General features: G+C 38.0%; 1 protein-coding gene across 12 annotated transcripts in view; it reads left to right on the forward strand.

Annotated features, from left to right (window-relative positions):
* The window catches only part of TUT4 (terminal uridylyl transferase 4), a 143,297-nt gene that overhangs the window by 45,549 nt on the left and 76,371 nt on the right, over positions 1-21,377 (forward strand). For all 12 annotated transcript variants that reach the window (XM_073789755.1, XM_019937796.3, XM_019937791.3 and 9 more), the window contains one exon: positions 1,862-1,978. In XM_073789755.1, coding sequence (XP_073645856.1) covers positions 1,862-1,978 — 117 coding nt within the window. The remainder of the gene's footprint in view (positions 1-1,861; positions 1,979-21,377) is intronic.

Consider the following 21,377-nt stretch of genomic DNA (forward strand, 5'->3'; position numbering starts at 1 on the left):
TTTCTGGAAGGTTGCCTATCTCCACTTCATTTAGTTGTTTTTCTGTGGTTTTATCTTGTTCCTTCATCTGGTACATAGCCCTCTGCCTTTTCATCTTGTCTGTGTTTCTGTGAATGTGGTTTTTGTTCCACAGGCTGCAGGATTGTAGTTCTTCTTGCTTCTGCTGTCTGCCCTCTGGTGGATGAGGCTATCTAAGAGGCTTGTGTAAGTTTCCTGATGGCAGGGACTGGTGGTGGGTAGAGCAGACTGTTGCTCTGGTGGGCAGAGCTCAGTAAAGCTTTAATCCGCTTGACTGTTGATGGGTGGGGCTGGGTTTGCTCCCTGTTGGTTGTTTGGCCTGAGGCAACCCAACACTGGAGCCTACCTGGGCTCTTTGGTGGGGCCAATGACAGACTCTGGGAAGGCTCATGCCAAGGAGTATTTCCCAGAAGTTATGCTGCCAGTGTCCTTGTCCCCACGGCGAGGCACAGCCACCCCCTGCCTCTGCAGGAGACGCTCCAACACTAGCACGTGGGTCTGGTTCAGTCTCTATGGGGTCACTCCTCCTTCCCCTGAGTCCCGACGTGCACACTACTTTGTGTGTGCCCTCCAAGAGTGGAGTCTCTGTTTCTCCCAGTCCTGTTGAAGTCCTGCAGTCAGCTCCCACTAGCCTTCAAAGTCTGATTCTCTAGGAATTCTTCCTCCCGTTGCTGGACCCCCAGGTTGGGAAGCCTGATGTGGGGCTCAGAACCTTCACTGTAGTGGGTGGACTTCTGTGGTATAAGTGTTGTCCAGTCTGTGAGTCACCCACCCAGCAGTTATGGGATTTGATTTTACTGTGATTGCGCCCCTCCTATGGTCACATTGTGGCTTCTCCTTTGTCTTTGGATGTGGGGTATCTTTTTTGGTGAGTTCCAGTGTCTTCCTGTCGATGGCTGTCCAGTAGCTAGTTGTGATTCTGGTGTTCTTACAACAGGGAGTGAGAGCACATCCTTCTACTCCGCCATCTTGGTTCCTCGTATTGTGTTTCTGTAAATTTTTTTGTATCATCTTATGGGTGGAGTCTTGGCTTTGGATTCAGATATACATGAAATTAAGTTCAGCATCTACCATGTAATATTGTTGTATCCTTGTGAAAGTTGCAAGCTCTATGAGCTTTTTTTATCACATCTATAAAATGAAGATAATACCAATCTAATTGGATTATTAGGGGAGTTAAAATGACAAATTATATGTCAAACATCTAGCGTAGTGCCTAGCATATAACAGGTACTTTGGGATTACTAATTTTTTCTTATTTCAAGAATATATATATAAAGTATGATTTCAGTATTGTGACTGATACTTTTCATGTGTCATAATTGTTTTTCCCTTCAGAGTAGTTAACTCAAGAGGTTATCCATTTATTCCCATGTGATTGTAATTGAGTAGAGTGTTTTCAAAACTCAGATTTTAGAATTGTCTTCCATATTTGCAATTCATTCTTCTGAAATTCCCAATTTCGGGTGAATTTTATTTTTTATGGTAATCAAAAAGACTGAAATTTTTAAACTAGTTTTTGAGACAGTGTTGGAATAAGACTAAATAATAATACTGCCTTTCTTATCTTACATTGGATTCTGAAGACTATATTAGATAAGTATCAGACCTATTTAGGATTATCATGATATCATTTGAAATTAGTATATTATCTCCTATGATGACTATTTTGAAAAGGACAGCTATCTCTTGGGTATATGAGTACTGAATTGTTTATTAAAAAGTATTCATTCACTGCTTATTTTTGTCTCATATATTTACATAGTTGTATCCTTCACATATATAGTAAAAATTTTACTTTTTTTTTGTTTTCTGAAAAAATGTTTTCAACTTTTTTTTTTAGCGCTCACCAGAATATACCAATTGCCGATATCTGTGCAAACTTTGCTTAATTCACATTGAAAACATCCAGGGAGCTCATAAACATATAAAAGAGAAACGACATAAGAAAAACATTTTGGTAAGTCTTTTTACAAAATATTTTATTTATTTATTGAGTGGTAAAACTATATCAAATATTTTTTATTAATGAAAGTAAAAATCAAGTATTTTTCTAGTCATATAGTAGTAACTGAAATGATAGCGTTGAAAGCTGTGATTGCCTTTCTTATCTTAGGTGATCAGGAGGGGAACCTTCTCAGAGATCAGTTTGCATATCCTAAAGTACGTTGATTCCTAAGTTTAAAGGTACAATCAGTTAGTCCAACCAATATTTATTGAGTTCTTATGTGTTAGGTCTAGGGAGTGGTGAATAAGATAGTCATGGTTCTTGTCCTCAGAGTTTCTAAAGTATTGGTGAAGGCATACATTGAATAAGGATTTAAGTAAGATGAGTTTTATTAAAGGGGCAATTGTGGTGCTAAGTAAGTGTACAAGGATATTTTACTTAATTTAGAAGAGGGGTAGTTTCTTTGAGAAAGTGACATTTGTTGAACCTTGAAGTAGAGGTTGAGTGGCATAGAAGGGTGAGATGAGAGCATTTTACACAAAAAAGCAGTATGAAGGTCTCTAAGTTATGAAAGGACATGGCATATGAGGAGCTGAAAGAGCATGATTAGAGCAGAGAGCCAGGAGGAAAATGATATGAGATGAAGCTGGAGAAGCCCAGATCATGCAGGGCCTTTTAAGGTTTAGCCTTTGGGAATTCATAAGTTTTCAGTGATTTTTATTAGAACATTTCATATAGACATAGTATAAGTAGACTATTTTCTTTTTAAAATTCATTAGTATGTTAGCTATTTAATTTTTTCTTTTCAAAGTTATAATGTTAATTCTATATAAATTCTTACTTATCTCTAAGATATCTTCTCTGAGAAATACTCTTTTACTTGACCTTCCCAACACTGTGTTATAGGTACACTTTCTTGGTGTTCCCACAGTGGCTTGATCAGAAAACCTTCTACACTGTGTTATAAATGTCTGCCTTCTCTCTTCTTCCAGGCTTCAGTATCCAAATATTGTAGAGGACAGGTTTAATTTCTTATTTATTTTTGTTTCTGTGTTGCTTAGTACAGTGTCTGACACATAGTAGGTGCTCAGCACATTTTTATTGAAAATAATGAATGCATTGAAAAAATTCAGGAACTTAGAAGGAAAAGAAATCATTCAAATTTTATCAGCCTATTATTTTGATTTAATTAGCATTTCAGAAGACTTAATAGAACAGAGCCAAAGTGGTAGTTTAGGAGATAATAACTGAGAAATTTCAAGAAATGTTCAAAGATGCTGATCATTAGCTGCAGGAAGCTCAGGGAATTCCAAACAGACTTAAAAAGAAAGCCATTATATATTATGTACATTATAGGGAATTTTAGAATATTACAAAAAAACAAAACTAACCTTAAAAGCAGCTCTACTGGACTTTTGGTGAAGTTGGAATAACAGGGCCTGGATTTACCTTCTCCTCAAAATAACCAACAAAACAAAAAAAGACAAAAATCACTAATAATGTCTTCTTTAGGCAATGAAGGACCAACAGTGAATGGAAAACAAATGAGGTGAGCTCAATGATTACTCCAATTTGAGAGAGTTTCTAGATGGTATTATAGGGAGTAGAATGCAGTAGATTCCCAGGGTTGAGGAGATGGACGAGTCCAGGGAGTACAGCGTGGCTAGAGTTTGTAGGACAGAATAACAAAAACGAGAAAGCTATACAGAGAGAAACCCAGAGATCTATGGACAGTCCCCTCAGAGTATTCAGCACAATACTGTGGTGCATGCATGTGGAAAAGCTTCCTGAAGCCAGAGAAAGAACCATCTGAGGGGATTAAAACAGTGCTTGGTGCTCACACAGAGCTGGGAATAGTGTCTTCCAACTATCCAGACTGAAAAGCCTCATACTTTGTGGGGTATTGGGTAGAGTACTCAGAAAGGTCTTGTTTTACTAATGGGGAATATTTAACCCTAAACTAAATGTGGTCTGGCCCCAACTAAAAAGTTTTAAAGGCAAGATCCAAATGAATAAACTATTTCTAAGTATTTCATGTCATTATTGAACAAAGCTTGAGAATATTTATAGTGGAATACAAAATATCCATCGCTGCCAAAAAGTTCACATTGTCTGCCATTCAGTCAAAGATTATCAGGCATACATGGAAGCAGGAAAATACAAACCATGAAGAGAAGAAAGATCAGCCAGTCAAAACTGACCTTGAACTGACCCAGTAGAATTAGTAGAGAAGGACATTAAGGCAGTTAATATAACTATATTCCTGATGTTCCCAAAAATAGAGACATGGAAGATATAAAAAAAGATTCAAATTGAACTTATAGAAGTGAAAACTACAATGTCTAAGATGAAAAATACAGTGCGTAGGACTAATGGCAGATCAGACATTGCAAAAGAAAAGGTTAGTGAGGGGCTTCCCTGGTGGCGCAGCGGTTAAGAATTTGCCTGTCAGTGCAGGGGACACAGGTTCGAGCCCTGGTCCGGAAGCATCCCACATGCTGCGGAGCAACTAAGCCCATGCGCCACAACTGCTGAGCCTGTGCTCTAGAACGCATGAGCCACAACTGCTAGCCCACGTGCCACAACTACTGAAGCCCACGTGCCTAGAGCCTGTGCTCTGCAACAAGAGAAGCCACCAAAATGAGAAGCCCATGCACTGCAATGAAGAGTAGCTCCCGCTCGCCACAACTAGGGAAAGCCCGTGTGCAGCAATGACAACCCAATGCAGCCAAAAATAAACAAAATAAATAAATTTATATTAAAAAAAAAAGGTTAGTGAACTTGAAGATAAAGCAATGGAAACTATCCAAAATGAAACAGAAAGAAAAAAGAACTTGGGAAAAAGAAAGAAAAGAGGATCATTGAGCTCTGGGATAATTGATATGTATGTACCAGTTCTACACAAACTCTTCCAGAACACTGAAGAGGAAGAATGCTTCCCAACCCAGTCTATGAGGCCCACATTACTCTAATACCAAAACCAGGTAAGGACATTACAATGAAAGAAAACTTCAGAGCAATATCCCTCATTAACATAAATGCAGAAATTCTGAACATTATTTTAGAAAATTGAATCCAACAGTATATTTAAGGAAGAAATACATCATGACCAAATAGGAATTTATTACAGGAGTGCATTGTTGGTTTAACATTAGAAAATGAATCAATGTAATTCATCATACTAACAAACCGAAAAAGAAAACTATATGATCATCTTAGTAGATGCTGAAAAAGCATTTAAAAGTCCTGATTAAAAAATCTCAGCAGGGCTTCCCTGGTGGTGCAGTGGTTGAGAGTCCACCTGCCGATGCAGGGGACACGAGTTCGTGCCCTGGTCTGGGAAAATCCCACATGCCGCGGAGCGGCTGGGCCCGTGAGCCATGGCCGCTGAGCCTGCGCGTCTGGAGCCTGTGCTCCGCAACGGGAGAGGCCACAACAGTGAGAGGCCAGCGTACCGCAAAAAAAAAAAAAAAAAAAATCTCAGCAGACTAGGAATAGAAGGGAGCTTCCTCAACATGATAAAGAACATCTATGAAGAAGTCACAGCTAATGTTATACTTAATGGTGAAAGACTGAATGTTGTCTCCCTAAGATTAGGAAAAAAGACAGGCATGAAAATGGTATAGCTGCTGTGGGAAACTGTTGCAGTTCCTCAAAAAGTTAAAAATGGAATTACCATGTGATCCAGCAATTACACTTTTGAGTATATACTCAGAAGAATTGAAAACAGGGTCTTGAAGTGATATTTGTACGGCCATGTTCATCGTAGCATTATTCACAATAGCTTAAACATAGAAGCAGCTCAGTTGTCCATCAACAGATGAATGGATAAATAAAATGTCACATATACATACAGTGAAATATTATACTGCCTTAAAAAGCAAGGCAGGGAGGACTTCCCTGGTGGTCCAGTGGGTAAGACTCTGTGCCCCCAATGCAGGGGGCCCAGGTGCGATCCCTGGCCGGGGAACTAGATCCCACATGCATGCCGCAAGTAAGAGTCTGCATGGTGCAACTAAGAAGTCTGCATGCTGCAACTAAGAGCCTGCATGCCACAAGTAAAAAAGATCATGTGTGCCGCAACTAAGCATGCCACAACAAAGATCCCGTGTGCTGTAACGTAAGACCTGGTGCAGCCAAAATAAATATTTAAAAGAAAAAAAAAAAAAGCAAGGCAGAGACTTCCCTGGTGGTCCAGTGGTTAAGACTTTGCCTTCCAATGCAGGGGATGTGGGTTCGATCCCTGGTCGGGGAGCTAAGATGGGACATGCTTCCTGGCCAAAAAACCAATATGTAAAACAAAAGCAATATTGTAACAAATTCAATACAGGCTTTGAAAATGGTCCACATAGAAAAACATAATCTTTAAAAAAAAAAGGAAAGGCAATTCTGATATGTTACAACATGGAAGAACCTTGAGTAAATTAAAGCTAAGTGAAATAAGCCAGTCATAAAAAGACAAATACTGTATGATTCCACTTATATGAGGTACTTAGAGTAGTCAGAATCATAGAGATAGAAAGTAGAATGGTGGTTGTCAGGGACTGGAGAGATGGAGGAATGGGGAGCTATCCTTAATGGGTGTACAGTTTCAGTTTTACAAGATGAAAAGAATTCTGCTGATGAATGATGGTGATAGTTGCACAACAAATGAATGTCCTTAATTCCACTGAGTTGTACTTGTAAAAATTGTTAAGATAGTAAGTTTTATGTTATGTATATTTTATCACAAAAAAAAAATTGGAAAAAAAAAGATATGTTCACTCTTACCACTTTTATTCAGCATTTTATTAGGGGTTCTAGCCAGTGTAGTCAGGCAAGAGAAAGAAAGGCAAGCTATCGAAACTGGAAAAGAAGAAGTGAAACTATATTTGTAGGTAATATGATTGTTTATATAGAAGTCTAGAAAAGACTTATTCATTAGAATTAATGAGTGAGTTTAGCAAGGTTGCAGAATACAAGCTCAATGTGCAAAAATCAATTATATTTTTATATACTAACAGTAAACAGTATAAAATTGAAATTTAAAAAAACTGCTATTTATAATAGCATCAAAAATACACAAAACTTGTGTACAGAAATTACAGAACATTCCTGAGAGAAATTAAAGAAGAGCTAAAGAAATGCAGAAATAAACCTTTTTTATATGTTGGAAGAATTGATATTGTTAAATTTCTTTCTAAACTGACCAAAATCCCAAATTGAAAAGCTGATTCTAAAATTCATCTGGAGGGACTTCCCTGGTGGTCCAGTGGTAAAGAATCTTCCTGCAATGCAGGGGATGTGGGTTCGATCCCTGGTTAGGGAACTAGGTTCCCACATGCCACGGGGCAACTAAGCCCACGCGCCACAACTAATGAGCTCATGCGCCTCAACTTAGAGAGCCTACGTGCTGCAAAACTACAGAGCCCACATGCCCTGGAGCCTGCGTGCCACAACTAGAGAAGAGAAAACCCACATACCACAACTTTGAGAAGCCCGCATACCTCAACAAAGATCCCGCATGCCGCAACTAAGACCCGACGCAGCCAAAAACAAACAAATAATAAATAAATCTTTAAAAAAAAGCTATAATGGAAAAGAATCTGCAAAAGAATCTGTCTGTATAACTGAATCACTTTGTTGTACACCTGAAACATTGTAAATCAACTATACTTCAATAAAAAAGATAAAAAAGAAGAGAAAAGCTAAAATTCATCTGTAAATGCAAAGACCCTAGAAAATCTAAAACAACTTTGAAAAAGACCAAAGTTGGAGGACTAACAACACCTGATTTCCAGACTTATAAAGCTACAATAATCAAAGTGTGATATTGGCATCAAGTAGACAAGTAGATCAGTGGAGCAGAATAGTGAGTCTCGAAATAAGACTACAGTTCTATGAACAACTGAATTTTGACAGACATTCAGAGGTAATTCAGTGGAGAAATGATAATCTTTTAAACATATGAAAAGTTAGATATCCATGTACAAAGAAAGACCTTTGATCCATACCTTGCACTATGTAAAAAAATAACTCAAAACTGCATTACAGACCTAAATGTAAAACCTAAAAGTATAAAGTTTACAGAATAAAAAATGAGATAAAATCTTTATGACCTTGGATTAGGCAAAATTTCTTAGGTATGATACCAGAGGAAAAAAATGATTAATGGGACTTCCTCAAAATTATAAACTTATGCTTTTTGAAAGATATTTTTTAAAGAATAACAATATTAGCTGCAGACTGGGAAAAAATATTTGCAAATCATATCTGGTAAGTGATTTGTATATAGGAGATATAAAAAACTTTCAAAACTCAATAATAAGTATAGTAATCCCCCCCTTATTCGTGGTTTTGCTTTCTGTGGTTTCAGTTACCCTTGGTCAGCCATGTCTGAAAATATCAAATGGAAAATTCCATAAACAAACAACTTACAGTTTTAAACTACATGCCATTCTGAATAGTGTGGTGAAATCTCATGTTGTTCAGCTTCATCCTGCCTGGGATATGAAACATCCCTTTGTTTAGCATATCCATGCTGTGTATACTACCTGCCTGTTAATCACTTAGTAGCCATCTTGGTTATCAGATTGGCTGTTGGTGGTATCACAGTGCTTGTGTTTGAGTAATCATTATTTTATTTAATAATGGCCCCAAAGTGCAAGAGTAGTGATGCAGGCCATTTGGGTCGTCTCTTAATGTGCCTAATTTATAAATAAAACTTTATCATAGGTAAGTATGTAGAGGAAGAAAATAGTATTTACAGGGTTTGGTGCTATCTGTGGTTTCAGGCCTCCACTGGAGGCATTGTAACATATCCTCCAAGGATAAGGGGTGACTACTGTAAACAACCAAATAAAAATATGGGCCAAAGGTTAGAGCCAACACTTTTTTAAAGAAGACATACAGATGTCAAACACATGAAAAGATGCTCAACATTATTCGTCATTAGGGAAATCACTACACTTACTAGAACAGCTAAAATTGAAAAGATTGACTATGCCAAGCGTTGTCAAGGATGTGAATGAATGCCAAGTCTAAAACAGGGCTAGTGGAAATGTGAAATATTACATCCACTTTCTTTTTATTTTATTTATTTTTTTAAACTTAAAAAAATATTTATTTATGTGGTTGCACTGGGTCTTAGTTGTGGCTCACTGGCTCCTTAGTTGTGGCTCGCTGGCTCTTTAGTTGTGGCATACATGTGGGATCTAGTTCCCTGACCAGGGATCGAACCTGGGCCCCCAGCATTGGGAACACGGAATCTTATCCACTGAGCCACCAGGGAAGGCCCCTCCTTTCTTTTTAAAGATTTTTTTCTTTTTTAATTAAAAAATTTTTAAAAAATTTATTTGGCTGCATTGGGTCTTAGTTGCGGCACGTGGGACCTTTGTGGCATGCACGGTGTTTTCGTTGCGGTGTGTGGGCTTCTCTAGTTGTGGCATACGGGCTCCAGAGCTCATGGGCTCAGTAGCTGAGGCATGCAGGCTCTCTCGTGGCATGTGGGCTCTAGAGCACACGGGCTTAGTAGTTGCGGCCCGTGGGCTTAGTTGCCCTGTGGCACGTGGGATCTTAGTTCCCCGACCAGGGATCGAACGCGCGTCCTCTGCATTGGAAGGTGGATTCGTAGCCACTGGACCACCAGGGAAGTCCCTAAAGGTTTATTTTTAAATTACTTTTAATTGAGAGTTGGTTGACATATAACATTATATTAGTTTCAGGTGTACAACATAATGATTCAATATATGTATATTTTGTGAAATGATCACCACAGTAAATCTAGTTAATATCTAACACCACACATAACAATTTATTTTTCTTGAGGTGAGAACTTTTAAGATTTACTCTCAGCAACTTTTCTTTTCTTTTCTTTTTTTTTTTGCGGTATGCGGGCCCCTCACTGCTGCGGCCTCTCCCGTTGCGGAGCAGAGGCTCCGGACGCGCAGGCTCAGTGGCCATGGCTCACGGGCCCAGCCGCTCCACGGCACGTGGGATCCTCCCAGACCGGGGCATGAACCTGTGTCCCCTGCATCGGCAGGCGGACTCTCAACCACTGCGCCACCAGGGAAGCCCTCAGCAACTTTTCAATATACAATACAGGGCATGTGGGCTTTGTACCTTTTGACTACTTTCACCCATTTCACTCGGTTGTCTCTGGCAACCACCAATCTGTTCTCTGTATGAGTTCAGGTTTTGTTGTTGTTGTTTTTAGATTCCACGTGTGAGATCATACAATATTTGTCTTTCTCTGTCAGACTTATTTCATTTAGCAATATGCCCTTAGGGTCCATCCATGTTGTGGCACATGGCAAGATTTTCTTTATTTTTATGGCTGAATAATATTCAGTTATATATATGGACCACATTTTCTTTATTCATTCATCCATCAGTGGACACTTAGGTTGTTTCCATGTCTGGGCTATTGTAAATAATGTTGCATTGAACATGGAGGTGCAGATTTCTTTTCCCGTTAGTGTTTTCATTTCTTTTGGATAAATACCCAGAAGTGGAATTATTGGATCATATGATAATACATCCACTTTGAAAACATTTTGGCAGTTTTTAAAAAGTTAAGCATACGCCTAATATATGATTCAGTCATTCAATTCCTATGGATTTATCCAAGATAAGTGAAAGTATATGTCTCTACATTTACTTGTATATGAATATTCAAAGCAGTTTTATGTGTAATAGCCAAAGAGATGAACAGATATACAAATTGTGGTATATCCATACCTTGTTATACTATTTGGTATAAAAAGGAATGAACAGTACAACATAGATGAATCTCAAAATAAGTATCCTGAGTGTAAAAAGCCAGACAGAAATGACTATATACTATGCGATTCCATGCATATGAAATTCTAGAAAATGCAGTCTAAGCTATAGTCATAGACAGCAGGTTGGTGGTTGCCTGAGTATTGGTGTGGAAGAGGGAGGGAGTGATTACAAAGGGATATAAGGGAATTTTTGCGAGTGATTGATATGTTTATTATCTTGATGGTGGCGATGGTTTTATTATATACGTATGTCAAAAATGAACCAAATTGTAAACCTTAAATATGTGCAATTTGTTTTATATAAATTATATCTCAGTAAAGTTGCTTTTTGAAAAGCAGCCAGAAAAAAAAGGTAAGGTCATTCATAAAGGTGTGGAAGTTGGGAATGTGGCTGACTTATCAGTAGTAGCAATAGAAGCCAGAAGACAGTTGAATAATATCTTAAGAGTTCTGGAGAGAGGAAAACCTCCTGTCAACCTTTATTTCTATATTCAGTGAAATTATCTAACAATAACCAATACAGAATATATATATATATATGTACACACACACACACACGCACACACACTTATTTATTTTTTATATTTATTTTATTCAAGTATAGTTGATTTACAACATTAAAATTTCTGCTGTATAGCAGAGTGATTCAGTTATACATATATATATACATTCTTTTTAATATTTTTTTCCATTATGGTTTATCCAGACATTGAATATAGTTCCCTGTGCTATACAGTAGGACCTTGTTGTTAAGCCATTCTATATATAATAATTTGCATCTGCTAATCCCAAACTCCCAATCCATCCCTCCCTCTCCCCCATCCCCTTTGGCAACCACAAATCTGTTTCTGTCTGTGAGTCTGTTTCTGTTTCAAAAATAAGTTCATTTGTGTCATATTTTGGATTCCCCATATAAGTGATATTATATGGTATTTGTCTTATTCTTTCTGACTTACTTACTTAGTATGATAATCCCTAGGTTCATCCATGTTGCTGCAAATGGCATTGTTTCATTCTTTTTTATCGCTGAGTAGTATTCCATTGTATATATGTATCATGTCTTCTTTATCCTGTTGATGGACATTTAGGTTGTTTCCATGTCTTGGCTACACTGACTAGTGCTACTATGAACATAGGGTGCATGTTAACATCTTTATTGGAGTATAATTGCTTTACAATGGTGTGTTACTTTCTGCTGTATAACAAAGTGAATCAGCTATACATATACATACATCCCCATATCTCCTCCCTCTTGTGTCTCCCTCCCACCCTCCCTGTCTCACCCCTCTAGCTGGACACAAAGCACCTAACTGATCTCCTTGTGCTATGCGGCTGCTTCCCACTAGCTATTTATTTTACATTTGGTAGTGTATATATGTCCACGCCACTCTCTCACTTCATCGCAGCTTACCCTTCCCACTCCCCATGTCCTCAAGTCCATTCTCCATGTCTACATCTTTATTCCTGTCCTGCCCCTAGGTTCTTCAGAACCATTTTTTTTTTTTTTTTAGATTCCGTATGTATGTGTTAGCAAATGGTATTTGTCTTTCTCTTTCTGACTTACTTTACTCTGTGTGACAGTCTCTAGGTCCATCCACCTCACTACAAATAACTCAATTTCGTTTCTTTTTATGGCTGAGTAATATTCCATTGTATATTGTGCCACATCTTTTTTTTTTAATCACTAAATTAATACTTATTAGGTGAATAACTAAGACATGAGCTCTGAGTTCAGAAACTGTTTGAAAAGTGAAGTGGGAGGCAGATAAGGATGGCAGTATCTGATTTATTTGTGAAATAGAATCTATAACTTAATGGTGAGTCTGACATATTAAAGGGATTGAGTAGGAAAGACAAATGGTTTTCTCCCAAGCAGTCTCCAAACCACCCACTCTCCTTTGTGTGTGTGTGATTTTTAAAAAAATTTGCCAGGTATTTTATTTTATTTTATTTTTTAACATTTTTCTTGGGGTATAAGTGCTTTACAATGATGTGTTCGTTTCTGCTGTATAACAAAGTGAATCAGCTATATGTATACATATATGTATATGTATCCCCTGATACGGGGATACATATATCCCCATATCACCTCCCTCTTGCTCCTCCTACCTCCCACCCTCCCTATCCGACCTCTCTAGGTGGTCGCAAAGCACCAAGCTGATCTCCCTGTGCTATGCAGCTGCCTCCCACTAGCTAGCTATTTTACATTTGGTAGTGTATATATGTCAGTGCTACTCTCTCACTTCTCCCCAGCTTATCCTTCCCCCACCCCATGTCCTCAAGTCCATTCTCTACGTGTGTCTTTATTCCATTCCTGCCCCTAGGTTCACCAGAACCAATTTCTTTTTATCTTTAGATTCCGTATATATGTGTTAGCATATGATACTTGTTTTTCTCTTTCTGACTTACTTCACTCTGTGTGACAGACTCTAGGTCCATCTACCTCACTACAAATAACTCAGTTTCGTTTCTTTTTATGGCTGAATATTATTCCATTGTATATATGTGCCACATCTTCTTTATCCATTCATCTGTTGCTGGACACTTAGGTTGTATCCATGTCCTGGCTATCTTAAATAGTGCTGCAGTGAACATTGTGGTACATGTCTCTTTTTGAATTACAGTTTTCACAGGGTATATGCCCAGTAGTGGGATTGCTAGATCATATGGTAGTTCTATTTGTAGTTTTTTAAGGAACCTCCAGACTGTTCTCCATAGTGGCTGTATCAATTTACATTGCCAACAACAGTGCAAGAGGGTTCCCTTTTCTCCACACCCTCTCCAGCATTTATTGTTTTTAGATTTTTTGATGATGGCCATTCTGACTGGTGTGAGGTGATACCTCATTGTAGTTTTGACTTGCATTTCTCTGATGATTAATGATGTTGAGCATCCTTTCATGTGTTTGTTGACAATCTGTATATCTTCTTATACAGATTGTATACAGGAGAAATGTGTATTTAGGTCTTATACAGGAGAAATGTGTATTTAGGTCTTCTGCCCATTTTTGGATTGGGTTGTTTGTTTTCTTGATATTGAGCTGCATGAGCTGCTTGTATATTTTGGATATTAATCCTTTGTCAGTTGCTTCGTTTTCAAATATTTTCTCCTATTCTGAGGGTTGTCTTTTTGTCTTGTTTGTGGTTTCCTTTGCTGTGCAAAAGCTTTTAAGTTTTATTAGGTCCCATTTGTTTATTTTTGTTTCTACTTCCATTTCTCTAGGAGGTAGGTCAAAAAGGATCTTGCTATGATTTATGTCATAGAGTGTTCTGCCTATGTTTTCCTCTAAGAGTCGTATAGTGTCTGGTTTTACATTTAGGTCTTTAATACATTTTGAGTTTATTTTTGTGTATGGTGTTAGGGAGTGTTCTAATTTCATTCTTTTACATGTAGCTGTCCATTTTTCCCAGCACCACTTATTGAAGAGGCTGTCTTTTCTCCATTTTATATTCTTGCCTCCTTTATCAAAGATAAGGTGACCATATGTGCGTGGGTTTATCTCTGGGCTTTGTATCCTGTTCCATTGATCTGTATTTCTGTTTTTGTGCCAGTACCATACTGTCGTGATTACTGTAGCTTCGTAGTATAGTCTGAAGTCAGGGAGCCTGGCTCCTCCAAATCCTGAACAAAATACTAGCAAACAGAATCCAGCAGCACATTAAAGGGATCATATACTATGATCAAGTGGGGTTTATCCAAGGAATGCAAGGATTCATCAATATACGTAAATCAATCAATGTGATAAACCATATTAACAAATTGAAGGAGAAAAAACGTGATCGTCTCAATAGATGCAGAAAAAGCTTTCGACAAAATTCAACACCCATTTATGATAAAAACTCTCCAGAAAGTAGGCATAGAGGGAACTTAACATAATAAAAGGCCAAATATATGACAAACCCACAGCCAGCATCATTCTCAGTGGTGAAAAACTGAAATCATTTCCACTAAGATCAGGAACGAGACAAGGTTGCCCACTCTCACCACTATTATTCAACATAGTTTTGGAATTTTTAGCCACTGCAATCAGAGAAGTAAAAGAAATAAAAGGAATCCAAATCGGAAAAGAGGAAGTAAAACTGTCAGTTTGCAGATGACATGATACTATACATAGAGAATCTTAAAGATGCTACTAGAAAACTTCTAGAGCTAATCAATGAATTTGGTAAAGTAGCAGGATACAAAATTAATGTACAGAAATCTCTTGCATTCCTATACACTAATGATGAAAAATCTGAGAGAGAAATTAAGGAAACACTCCCACTTACCGTTGCAATGAAAAGAATAAAATACCTAGGAATAAATCTATCTTAGGAGACAAAAGACCTGTATGCAGAAAACTATAAGACACTGATGAAAGAAATTAAAGATGATACAAACAGATGGAGAGATATACCATGTTCTTTAATTGGAAGAATCAACATTGTGAAACTGACTATAGTTCCGAAAGCAATGTACAGATTCAATGCAATCCCTATCAAACTCCAATGGCATTTTTCACAGAACTAGAACCAAAAATTTCACAATTTGTATGGAAACACAAAAGCCCCTGAATAGCTAAAGCAATCTTGAGAAAGAAAAACGGAGCTGCATGTATTTCTTTGAATTAGAGTTTTCTCTGGATATATACCCAGTAGTGGGATTGCTGGATCATATTCTGTTTGTAGTTCTGTTTGTAGTTTTTTAAGGAACCTCCATACTTTTCTCCATAATGGTTGTACCAAGTTACATTCCTACCAGCAGTGGGAAGGGTTCCCTTTTCTCCTCAGCCTCTCCAACATTTATTATTTGTAGACTTTTTCATGATGGCCATTCTGACTGGTGTGAGGTGGTACATCATAATTTTGATATGTATTTCTCTAATAAGTAGTGATGTTGAGCATCTTTTTGTGTGCCTGTTGGTCATTTCTGTGTCTTTGGAGAAATGTCTATTTTGGTCTGCCCATTTTTCGATTGGGTTGTTTTTTGTCATTGTTGAGTTGTATGAACTCTTTGTTTATTTTGGAATTAAGCCCTTGTTGGTCACATAATGTGCAAATATTTTCTCCCAGTCCATAGGTTATCTTTTCGTTTTGTTTATGGCTTCCTTTGCTGTACAAAAGCTTATAAGTTTGATTAGATTCCACTTGTTTATTTTTGCTTTTATTTCTTTTGCTTTGGGAGACTGACCTAAGAAAACATTGGTATGATTTATGTCAGAGAATGTTTTGCTTATGTTCTCGTCTAAGAGTTTTATGGTGTCATGTCTTTTTTCTTTTTTTTGTGGTACACCGGCCTCTCACTGTTGTGGCCTCTCCCGTTGCGGAGCACAGGCTCCGGACGCGCAGGCCCAGCGGCCATGGCTCACGGGCCCAGCCACTCCGCGGCACGTGGGATCTTCCTGGACCGGGGCACGAACCCGTGTCCCCTGCATCAGCAGGTGGACTCTCAACCACTGCACCACCAGGGAAGCCCGGTGTCATGTCTTATGTTTAAGTCTTTAAGCCATTTTGAGTTTACTTTTGTGTATGGTGTGAGGGTGTATTCTAACTTCATTGATTTACATGCAGCTGTCCAACTTTCCCAACACCACTGAGAGCAGAATATATTGATGGACAAATGAAATAAGAGAGTTAACCTCCGAAAGACCCTCAGTAAAGGAAATTCTAAAGGATGTATTTTAGATTAAAGGAAAATGATCCTCAGGAAAACATGAGAGATGTGAGAAGGAACAGAGAATTAAAGGCATATTGGTTGAATAAAATAACAGTAGCAGCGACAATAACAACAGCATTCAATTTGTCAGGGACAAAAATGCAGGCTAGAACTCAAGTACTCAACAATAATAGGATATACGTTCGGAGAGAGTTATCAGTGTTAAAGCTTTTAAAAAATTTCTGGTTTGGGAAGAGAATAAAGATACTGGCTTATTTTTTAGATATTTTTACGTTAAGTATACATGTTGAAATACCTAGGTAAGCAGTAAAAGATGGGCGGTAGAGTAAAGCTTCCAAACTAATATAGGAAGAAAGATTAAATAAGATAATGAAAAAGTCTCCATCCTAAAGAATGGGCAGGTGTGTGGGGTAGGGTGGTGGGCTGAGGGTGTCAGCAAAAGCAGATGAAAAAGAAAGCTCAATCAAAATTTATCTTACACCTATTCAAAAAGATAAATGAGCTATGTTTTTCCAGTTAAAAGACTGGTACAAATTTTTGATTTATAAATAATTCATTGTGTACCTTAAGCTTCTGTCTTAGGCACTGATAGTATGGAGATCTAAAAAAATAAAGCATTATAACATGTGGATGTAGGGAGTTCACAGGTATTGGGAACCGGGCATATAAGCAAAGGGTTGAAAGAGTGTGGTAAGTGTGATAGTAGATGGTTTTTAGAATATGCTGTGACAGCAAATTGGGACTTATGTAATAAAGTTTGTGTAGTGAGTCAGAGAAGGCTTAATAGAGATGGTGAATAGAGAATCTGATCCTAGTTCTTAAAAATGTTAGCCAGAGGGCTTCCATGGTGGCACAGTGGTTAATAATCCACCTGCCAATGCAAGGGACGCGGGTTCGAGCCCTGGTCCAAGAAGATCCCACATGCCACGGAGCAGCTAAGCCTGTGCACCGCAACTACGGAGCCTGCGCTCTAGAGCCTATGGGCCACAGCTGCTGAGCCCGCATACCACAGCTACTAAAGCCTGTGCTTAGAGCCCATGCTGCACAAGAAGAGAAGCCATGACAACAAGAAGCCTGCGCATCGCAACTAGAGAAAGCCCATGTGCAGCAATGAAGATCCAAGGCAGCCAAAAAAAAAAAAAAAAAGTTAGCCAGGTAAAGAAGTGAGAATACATCTTTACAGAAGAGAAACCAGCATGTGCAGAGTTACTGAAGCAAGAAACGGCAGACTGTGTTCAGGGAAAAACTAGTAGCTTAGCATAACTGAAGAAAACTGGCAAAGGGAGGGATGAAATATATGATGTTGGAGAGTTGGGCAAAAGCCTGATCATGAATGAATATGTATACTATGTTGGAGTGTTTGGATTTTATTTTGAGGTTTATGGAGCATAGTGACACGTATTTTTGCAACATTACTCACCCTCGAATAAGTGTGAAATAAGCCTTTGAAGGATCTAGGTTGGGGAGACCAGTTAGTTTTTTTTTTTTTTTTGCCGTGCCTTGTGGCATGTGGGATCTTAGTTCCCCGACCAGGATCAAACCCGTGCCCCCTGCATTGGAAGCGTGGAATCTTAACCACTGGACCTCCAGGGACGTCCCACCAGTTAGTCTTTCATGATAGTCTAGTCAGGCAATGAGGAACATTTGATATGAAGTAGTAGTTAGTGAGAATGGACTTGAGGTTAGAGTTTTAAGAGCAATGTAGGATATAGAATTGTGGAAGTAGAGGCCTAGGATGTCTAAAATGATCATAAGGTATCTGATTTGAGATGTTATTATAGATTCTGATGCCATTAACTTAGAGGAAATACTAAAAGAAAAATGTTTTAGAACATACTCAGTTTGATACACTTGTAGGACATTTCAAGAAGAGATGTTCACCCATCAGTTGAATATAAAGATCTGGAATTTATATTAGGAGCTGGAGAATCATACGTGGTAATCTTCAGCATATCTAAGTCATAGATTTAGGTGAGATCACCCAAGGGAGTGAGAAGGAGAGAAGATCAAACAACACAAACATTTAAGGGACTAATAGCGGAGGAGCAACCAATAGACTGGAAAATGATCAGAAAAATAGGAAAAATGGAGAAAGATATCACAGAAGCCAAAAATAAGGAGAGTTTTAAAAAGATAGTCCAAAGTGTCTGATAATATAGATAAAAATAATCTAAGAACGTAAAAATGTTTGACTTGGCAATAAGGAGGTTTTGATAATCCTGTAAGAGCAGTTTCTGTTTTAGAGCTAATGATATAGTTTTGAGGGAACAGGTTAAAGGAATGGTGTATGGACTCAACCTTCAGTAAGCTTTGTTGTGAAAAAAGAGTAAGGAAGATTGCTGAAGTGTCACACAGGATCTTTTTTTTTTTTAGATATGGCATAGTAGAACTCCCATCATGGTTCACAGCTTTAATTTTTATTAATTTCAGTAATTGTGTAATTAATCCTTATCTCTCTCTTGACTGTAAACTCCATGAGGGCAGGGATTATATGCATTCTTTTTTCCCTGTTGTATCTCCATTGCCTAGCACAGTGCCTGACACTTAGATGCTCCATAATATTTGTTGACTAATTATTACATTGGAAGTGGAAAGTGCACAGACATGGGAGTTAGACCTAGATTTAATTCTCATTTCCACTGTGTGATTCTAGAAAGATATTTAACATCCCTGAGCCTCAGTTTTCTTATCTATAAAATGATTATTTTTTCTTTTTTCCTTTAAGATCTTTATTGGGTATAATTGCTTCGCAATGTTGTGTTAGTTTCTGCTGTATAACACAGTGAATCAGCTATATGCATATGTATATCCCCATATCCCCTCCCTCTTGTGTCTCCGTCCCACCCTCCTTATCCCACCCCTCTAGGTGGTCGCAAAGCACCAAGGAGATCTCCATTCTATGTAGCTGCTTCCCACTAGCTATCTATTTTACATTTGGTAGTGTATCTGTGTCAGTGTTACTCTCTCACTTCATCCCAGCTTACCCTTCCCCCTCCCTGTGTCCTCAAGTCCATTCTCTATGTCTGTGTCTTTATTCCTGTCTTGTCCCTAGGTTCATCAGAACCATTTTTTTTTTTTAGATTCCATATGTATGTGTTAGCATATGGTATTTGTTTTTCTCTTTCTGACTTACTTCACTCTGTATGACCAACTCTAGGTCCATCCACCTCACTACAAATAACTCAGTTTCGTTTCTTTTTGTGGCTGAGTAATATTCCATTGTATATATGTGCCACACTTTCTTTATCCATTCATCTGTCCATGGACACTTAGGTTGCTTCCATGTCCTGGCTGTTGTAAATAGTGCTGAAATGAATATTGTGGCACATTACTCTTTTTGAATTACGGTTTTCTCAGGGTATATGTGTAGTAGTGGGATTGCTGGGTCGTATGGTAGTTCTATTTGTAGTTTTTTAGGAACCTCCATACTGTTCTCCATAGTGGCTGTATCAATTTACATTCCCACCAAAGTGCAAGAGGGTTCCCTTTTCTCCACACCCTTTGCAGTATTTATTGTCTGTAGATTTTTTGATGATGGCCATTTTGACCGGTGTGAGGTGATACCTCATTGTAGTTTTGATTTGCATTTCTCTAATGATTAGTGATGTTGAGCATCTTTACATGTGTTTGTTGGCAATCTGTATATCTTCTTTGGAGAAATGTCTGTTTAGCTCTTCTGCCCATTTTTGGATGGGGTTGTTTGTTTTCTTGATATTGAGCTGCATGAGCTGCTTGTATATTTTGGATATTAATCCTTTGTCAGTTGCTTCGTTTGCAAATAATTTCTCCCATTCTGAGGGTTGTCTTTTGGTCTCGTTTATGGTTTCCTTTGCTGTGCAAAAGCTTTGAAGTTTCATTAGGTCCCATTTGTTTATTTTTGTTTTTATTTCCATTTCTCTAGGAGGTAGGTCAAAAAGGATCTTGCTATGATTTATGTCATAGAGTGTTCTACCTATGTTTTCCTCTAAGAGTTTTATAGTGTCTGGTTTTACATTTAGGTCTTTAATACATTTTGAGTTTATTTTTGTGTATGGTGTTAGGGAGTGTTCTAATTTCATTCTTTTACATGTAGCTGTCCATTTTTCCCAGCACCACTTATTGAAGAGGCTGTCTTTTCTCCATCGTGTACTCTTGCCTCCTTTATCAAAGATAAGGCGACCACATGTGCGTGGGTTTATCTCTGGGCTTTCTCTCCTGTTCCATTGATCTATATTTCTTTTTCTGTGCCAGTACCATACTGTCTTGATTACTGTAGCTTTGTAGTATAGTGTGAAGTCTGGGAGCCTGATTCCTCCAGCTCCGTTTTTATTTTTCAAGATTGCTTTGGCTATTCGGGGTCTTTTGTATTTCCATACAAATAGTACAGTTTTTTGTTCTAGTTCTGTGAAAAATGCCAGTGGTAGTTTGATAGGGATTGCATTGAATCTGTAGATTGCTTTGGGTAGTATAGTCATTTCACAATGTTGATTCTTCCAATCCAAGAACATGGTATATCTCTCCATCTGTTTGTATCATCTTTAATGTCTTTCATCACTGTCTTACAGTTTTCTGTTTACAGGTCTTTTGTCTCCTTAGGTAGGTTTATTCCTAGGTATTTTGTTCTTTTTGTTGCAGTGGTAAATGGGAGTGTTTCCTTAATTTCTCTTTCAGATGTTTCATCATTAGTGTATAGGAATACAAGAGAGTTCTGTACATTAATTTTGTATCCTGCTGCTTTACCAAATTCATTGATTAGCCTGAGTAGTTTTCTGGTAGCATCTTTAGGATTCTCTGTGTATAGTATCATGTCATCTGCAAACAGTGACAGTTTTACTTCTTTTCCGATTTGGATTCCTTTTATTTCTTTTACTTCTCTGATTGCTGTGGCTAAAACTTCCAAAACTATGTTGAATAATAATGGTGAGAGTTGGCAACCTTGTCTCCTTCCTGATAGTGGAAATGGTTTCAGTTTTTCACCATTGAGAATGATGTTGGCTGTGGGTTTGTCATATATG

The sequence above is a fragment of the Tursiops truncatus genome, chromosome 1 (assembly GCF_011762595.2).
Source record: "Tursiops truncatus isolate mTurTru1 chromosome 1, mTurTru1.mat.Y, whole genome shotgun sequence".
Lineage (NCBI taxonomy): Eukaryota > Metazoa > Chordata > Mammalia > Artiodactyla > Delphinidae > Tursiops > Tursiops truncatus.